Source organism: Nuphar pumila, chromosome 2 (genome assembly GCF_984573655.1).
Source record: "Nuphar pumila chromosome 2, dmNupPumi1.hap1.1, whole genome shotgun sequence".
NCBI classification, from domain to species: Eukaryota; Viridiplantae; Streptophyta; class Magnoliopsida; order Nymphaeales; family Nymphaeaceae; genus Nuphar; species Nuphar pumila.
The window spans coordinates 99,063,655-99,071,106 of NC_143250.1; the positions used below are offsets into that span (position 1 = coordinate 99,063,655).

The 7,452-nt window shown below is 41.7% G+C and overlaps 1 protein-coding gene across 1 annotated transcript; it reads left to right on the forward strand.

The window, feature by feature from the left end:
• The first annotated feature begins 4,015 nt into the window (after window positions 1-4,015).
• Window positions 4,016-5,672, forward strand: LOC149846358 (basic leucine zipper 34-like). The gene is made up of 4 exons (XM_089991065.1): window positions 4,016-4,863; window positions 5,018-5,108; window positions 5,264-5,390; window positions 5,473-5,672. Exons 1-4 carry the CDS (start codon window positions 4,016-4,018, stop codon window positions 5,670-5,672), a joined length of 1,266 nt encoding a protein of 421 aa, XP_089847191.1.
• Window positions 5,673-7,452: the final 1,780 nt, after the last annotated feature.

The following is a 7,452-nucleotide window of genomic DNA, read 5'->3' on the forward strand; positions in this document are numbered from 1 at the left end:
TAGTACTCTCCACAAAAAAAAAGGCTCTAAAAATTTCCATAAGGTGTGTCCCGCCAAGCAAGGTAATTGTTGTTTTCTTCTTTCATTCTTTTCTTGTCTAAAAGAAAGAGCAAAGCGACCGATAAAGAAAGTACCAATTAAGGGAGCAAAGTGATCGATAAAATCTTTTTTCAAATAAAAATGTGTGAAATATAAAAAAAAAAAAAACTTGAATTTTTCATGCAAAAATTTAGTCATTTAATTGTTGTTTTTAACTTTGGTCTCTATGGCCAATAATAAATGCACATGCATTAGTGGTTAGCATGGCCTAAACCTTGTTACCAACGGGGGCTCTGCCTTGTCGGGTAGGAGCAGTTAGTGTACGTCACCTTGTGTTGGGACATTGCAAGTTCAAAACCCAATGGTACGGTTGTATAACAGGTGAGAGTCGGACTAATCCGAACTTGCCTATAAAGAAAAGCCTAAACCTTGTTAAGCATGCTGGGTCGGAATTCATGCAGAAGTTGTGAATGTTGATTTGGTTAATTGACATACACAGGCGCCACAAATTGGTCAAGCTGACTGGATGGGCCTAGGTTCAATTCGACCCAGCCTTGGGTTAAAAAGCTGGCCAGTGGCACACCTGGTTGAGCAATCCAGGCCGACCGATGTGTTATATATATATATATATATATATATAATCTCTATGACAGGAACATGCCATTTTGTGGTGTCACTGGTGGCACGTCCTAGACATGCTATGACATGTGACACAACTTGAACACATACAAACATTATTTTAACATTTTCACTAAAAAAAATTCAGTAGTTTTAATAATTTTTAATACTATTTTAATGTAAATATATTTCATATATTAAAATATCAAAAATAAGTTTTATTGATTAAAATAAAAAATTTGTGTCCGTGCGTCCTGCTTAAAAAAAACAAACTAAAGTGTCAGACTCGTGTCCCTTGTTGGATCGTACCCATGTTGCTGTGACATGGTACATTAGGTACCAAACACAACGAAACTTCAGTCATGAATTCATTTAGTCAGATTGCTAAAACCCCAAAAAGTGTGAATTACTGATTGGATTCATAGACTTGGTGTCTTACTTCATGACAGGCTTGTACTTAGCCCAACTCTGCCCAACTTGATCAAGGTGTGATTAGGGCGGCAGTGGGCAGGGGGAAAAAACAGGGTTCTGCCCCACCTTGTCCCATTTGGATCGGGGATGGAGGACATGAAATGAAGAATCGATCGGGGATGGAGGTTAAAATCAAAATCTCCACAGGGATGGACTTACTCTCGCCCCCCACCCCACCATGCTCCATCCCTGATCCTTATTAAGAAAATTACTATTATACCCTTATACACATTATAAAATCTTATATATATATATATATATATATTAAACCTAACATAAAACCCTTTCTCGAATCTTTCATCTCTCCTTCCTCTAACGACTTGCGCGAGCTCTCATTTATCTCCTCTCCTTCCTCTAACCGCAAAAGGCGACAGCGGTAGAAGGATCGAGAAAATGGAGCTCCACCCCGCCTAGCCTATTTGGACCGAGGATGGAGGTTAAAATCAAAACCCGTGTGAGAATGGAGGCAGGGATGGAGGAAAAAATTTTGAAACCGAGTAGGGGTGGAGACCTTGTCTCCCCCCTGATCCACTGCCATCCTTAAGTGTGATCCAGTATTCGACCGTTTTGAAAGGAGGGAGAGGTGCGGGTCTCCCTTTAAAGAAGCAGAGCAGGTGGATATGTGGCAGCCAGTGGTTGGGCCTAACACCTTGCCCCGAATACTAGATCTGCTTCAAACTCGATCAGACAATATATTTAGAACAATTGAAACTGGAGAAAAAAATTTATTAGTTTGTTGCCCTTAATACTGGGTTAATTGAAAGCTTACTAGCAGCATCATAGAGAACAGTTGGCTTATTCTATCTTTGTTGTTGTTGATAACAATAGAATATGGATCTAAAATGGGACTTTAATCATTCTTTTGTTGCACCACCTGATTTGAACTCAAACAATGGGTGGAACAATCCCTTCTCTAAGGATTCCTTATATAATCCTTTTGTTGATGGTCAGAGATTTTCTTTAACTTAGTCCATAGTTTTAGCATATACTAAGATTGCTTTTCTTGTGAGCTTGACTTGTTCATGCTCGGGTACACCCCTGCTCGGGCTCAGCTCATCAGCTTGTCACTATCTGAGCCGAGCCTGAGCTTTACAAGTCTATCACAATCTGATGGATTTTCTAAAAAACATTGTTTTTTAAGTATTTTTTACATGTATAAAACCTATATAGTATGTATAGTACATATCATAAATAATATGTATAAAAATATGTAATTTATTTATATATAATATATAAAACGAGCCTAGCTGACCCAGGCTTTCCCTATTCGCACTCGGCTTGCATACCTGAACGAGCTAGCTTGTAGCTCGGCTAACCTAGCTCAATTTACTAGTTGAACTGAGTTGAACAGCAAGCTGCTCGTCATGTTTCCCAGCCCTACTTGATATGCAATTGTATTGCCCAAGCAAAAACACGTGTGCAATGAAAATTGGTACAAAATTAACTTATTGTTCGAAGGTCATGAACCTTCTATTCACAGTATTAGCACAGGAAACATTCACACTATTAGCACAGCAAACACATGGTGTACATTGGTCATGTACCAATCTCTTGTAAGCAACTATTTGTCAGTCAGTATGCATGTGAGCTGTTGAAGAAATGGAAGGGGGCTACCCTACACAAACTTAGGCAAATCCCTTAACATAGGTGTGTGGAAGTACTCATGCATGTGGCAGCCAATGCTAGCACAGTGGTGGAGCACATGTGTTGGATGATATTTTTATGGTGACCTCTTTAGACCTCCCCCATAGAAAACTCAACTATTTTTACAGCTCATTGCCCACCTGTCCATGCTCAAAAGAAGTAAGCACCACACACAGTATAAAGAAGTGTTAAAATGTGTACAAAGCAATCAAAGCTGAGATTGATCTCATGGGCACCATAGTCATGAGCCTCATCATCCTCAAGCTTTGCTGATCCCATTTTTTTTTTTAATCCAAAAAAGGAGAGCAGCAAAAACAGAAACACAAGTGGGGGGCATCCATGTACTTCAACAAGATACCAATTACCATAGTACCAACTTTCCTTAAGTGCCCACAACTGAATCTCTTGACATGAAATCTAAATGCCAACAACCATGCAGATCTCATGGCTTCCTCATTGAAATCCATTTAAATGCTCTGATTTATTTCCTTAAGATACCACACATGCTTATCCTGTATTCTTATGAAAGAAAGAAAGGGTTTCTTTCCACGGGAGCAGATAACAGAAATAATTACTTGCATGCAACTATATATATTGTTAAAGAAGGAAAGCAACGACAATTGTGTGATGTGAGAAGCAAAGAAGGCAGGGGAGGGTCACCGAGGCACGTGGTTGACTGTTGATACTTGGTTTTATTTTGAGAGAGGGAGTTGCTTGGGGGACGGTCCAGCTGTGGCTAGCTGTTCAAGTTCCTATTTTTCGATGCAGTTTTAATTCAGGGCACACCAATTTGGCGCCACAAGAACAACCGACACCTGCCAACGGTCACAGAGCACCCATTGCGGCACCAAACCAGGCTTGGCTACGGTAAAACCACCGGGAAAAGGGTTTTGTGGGGCTGAAATAAAACCTCTCCCCGAGTCCATTGTCAAGAGAAACAGAGGAGAAAAATAAAAACGGAAACAAGAAAAAAATAGGAAAGTTGAATCACGAGAGAGAAACAAAAGAGAGAGAGAGTGTGTGTGAAAGAGATTACGTGACACAATGAGTTCCTGCAGAGAAAGCACCAACTTGGTGCTCTCTCTCTCTCTCTGTGTGTGTGTGAAATATTGATGTGGGTGTCAATGAAAGGTGAAGAAGGGGAAATGCAATGTGGGTATTGAGATTTGAGATTGGTTTTGCTTGGGGGAGAGGTATCTAGGCGATTTTTTATTGTCCATTGGTGTTATGAGAAGAGGAAGGGATGGCTCAGAGGAGCAATGGTGGTGGATCAAGTGGGTCGTGGGGATTAGGCGCTAGGCAGCTGCAGCTACCACCCAAATCTCCATGTGTAGCTCCCCCAACAAGCCAGGATCCACCGACCAACAACACCAACGAGCACCAACATGGTTTCTCTGGCTGGCTAGGCTTCCCTCCACAGGCACCAAGCCCACAGCAGACCACAAAGCACCAGAGGACCTCTTCCTCAATGGGGTTCGTCGCCAACGACCAGACACCGCAGTGGCTCGACGAATTCATAGATTTCCCGCCGCCTAAGCGCGGCGGGACGCACCGGAGATCGGCGAGCGACTCGCTGGCCTTCGTCGATGCTCAGATGGGCTCTTCTGCGATTCCCCATTCGGAGATTTCGGATAGAGATGGGTTCGATTGCGCGAGCAGCAGGACGGCGTCGATCCCGTGCAGGGAGTTCGACAAATTGGACGAAGAGCAACTGCTCTCTATGTTCGCAGATATAGAACCATTCCACAAGCAGCAGCAAGCACATGATTTTGCTTCAATGATGGACATCGGCTTGCTGGAGTCTCAGACTACTATATCCACCTCTGAGAATCCGTCCACACCATCTGATCAGAACAGCATCTGCGAGACTCTCGCCGCAGACGAGAAGCCGGAGATAACGCCCGCATCGGGACAGGTTAAGAGCGAGCAAGAGGTGCAGAGTGCTTGCAAATCTGAGCCACTGCAGCAGCAGCAACAGCAACAAGAACAAGAACAGCAGCAACAACAGCAACTGTCACAGCCTGCTGTTGCAAATTCTGCAGGTGGGAGTGGTGTGGTGGATCCCAACATTGATCCCAAAAGGGTGAAACGGTATGTTCTTGGATCGAATCGTACCGTGGGTGATATGTTTTTCAGCTTCCAAGCATTGCTTCATGGTGGATCTACGGCATTTTGCATCAATTTTTGGTTTTAGATTTGCCCTTTACATAGTTTCTTTTCCATGAATTTTATTACTTCTATGTAGTATTCTCGCTAATCGGCAATCCGCTCAGAGATCTCGTGTTCGGAAGCTACAATACATCGCTGAGCTTGAAAGGAGTGTGAATGCATTGCAGGTAATTTTCTTTCCCCTGTAATTAGTAATTGCACATTTTTTGTTCAATCTTATAATTAATATTAAGATAATCCACTAATCAACATAAATTGGTTAACTTGGGATATTGCATTGTTGAGAAACAAGCTAAATTGATAAACCAATTATTTTTGGCAGACGGAAGTGTCTACTCTTTCGCCTCAGGTGTCATACCTTGATCATCAGAGATTAGTTCTCAGTGTGGATAACAGTGCTCTGAAACAGAGGATTGCTGCTCTTGCACATGACAAGCTTTTCAAGGATGGTATGAGAGCAGTTTCCCATTGTTATTGATTGGATTTGTTAGAACAGGCTGATTTTTCACGCTAATTTTGCTATGCTTGCAGCGCATTGCGAAGCATTGAAGAAGGAGGTCCATAGGCTAAGGCAGCTGTATCAACAGCAGCAGTGTTTGAAGACGGAAGGGCAGTCGCCGGTTATAGGATTCGAATCGGAGCATCAACAGATGCAACATGGCAATGACATTAGCTCATGCTCGATGAGCGGGATTGAAGGAAACAGGAATCAAATCAATCAGAGAATATAGAGGCCATTAACAGCAGTAACTGCAGTAGCAGCAACCAGCAATTATTGCAGCCAATGAGTTGTTTGAAATCCGATACTAGTAGTAATATGGCGTATCCTTCAGATTACATGGTTCATAATCCTTAATGGCTCTCTACAGCCATTACCATTTATGTTGAATATTTTTTTTAATTCCTTGCCTGAAGATTATGCCTCAGGCAGAATTTCTTTTGTTTTTGTTGGCTCAATATTTTCTCCCTGTTCCGATCCTTTTTGTTCTTTAAGTAAAGAGGGAACCTACCCTTGTTGAATAAGAATTACATTATGTAGCATAATTGTTTTTCTTGCTTAGTTGGTTGGAGGTTGAATGAGGCATGAATGAATTTTGAATGACCCGTTTGCTTTCTTTTCTTTTTCCCTCTTCTTTTTTATTTCTTTTTTCTTTTGAATCATTTGATTGTTGATATCACGGGTGAAAGGAGCCATGGCTTGCTTCTTGGAGAGGGTCTTGTTTTGATAAAGTGTTTATTTCTTGTGGTCTTTTTTCTCCCCCTGTTTTACTATTATGGTCTACTTTATTCCTTTCTACTTCTACCTTGTCGTGGTTTACCAAAAAGGTTGTCAATTCTTCTGTCTTTGGTGATTGAATTATACTGTAAGGACTAAGGATGGCCCTTTCTGCGATGGAAAGTGACAACAAAGGGATCTCATTTTCTATGGTAATTGAAATTTGCTGAAGTTGTGGGTTACTTGATAGCCCAGGGCCAGGGTAACTCCAAAAGGTTTCATAAGAAAATCAGCTAATGGAACCTATTGCAGCTAGCAACATCATGGCTTATCCCACCAGAACTTTTTCTAAGTTTATCTGAGAGTCAGCTTGACAAATCTGAATATTTCTAAACAATTACAATGCTGGGAGTTTCTTAGGGTGCAACACTTGCTTAAGCCTCGTCAGGTTATTGCATGAATGAGGGATAAAAACACCTTGTCAAATGGCATAACTTGTGCATGACTTTATGCAGGATAGCCTAGTAAGAAAAATGACACTAAATGCAGCATAAGTAAAGAAAATGTATGCTGATAAATCCATGCTTCCCTCCTTCCCAAGGATCAGCACATGATCTGCCATAGGGCCAACTGTTTGCCTGATTCTGAACTGGACCTGATAAGGACAAGTACATATGCTGGACTGGGTGAAGTTGGTTTTTATCTCATTCAAACCCGAACCTCGCTTTCCGTGAGTTATACCTGATAAACCAGTTTTAGGGGCCCAACTTCCTGATCTCATGAAAGAAAAAAAAATGTTCCCACACTCAATGGGGATATGATTAGGGGTGTCAACGGTCGGGTTTGGTTCGTACCCAGGTGGAATCAGACCTGTCCCCGATTTTTGGGTATAGTATTGAGTCGGGACCTAAGTTTAATCGGATCAACCATAAGAGAAACCATACCTGGATCCGATAAGAACTACATTAACCAGACTCTGGCCATGCCCGGTAAAATAATATTTTTTATCATTGAAATTTTGCGGGTCTTAATTGGAACTTGGATCGGGCCGGGTCTGGTATAAAATTTCATAAACTATACTCGGATACATGTATTAAGCGGACCTTCTGCTCCGGACTCAGGTCTTAATTGGGTCTTCTTATTTATCACCATATATGGAACCTATAGGGTTTGGTACGGGTTGGGTCCTGATAAACCGACCTGTTGACACCCCTAGATATGATCTGACCGCATAGGATATAACCCGCTTAAGCTAGGTAGTTACTAGACCAGACTTGGACCTGTCTGAGTCCAGT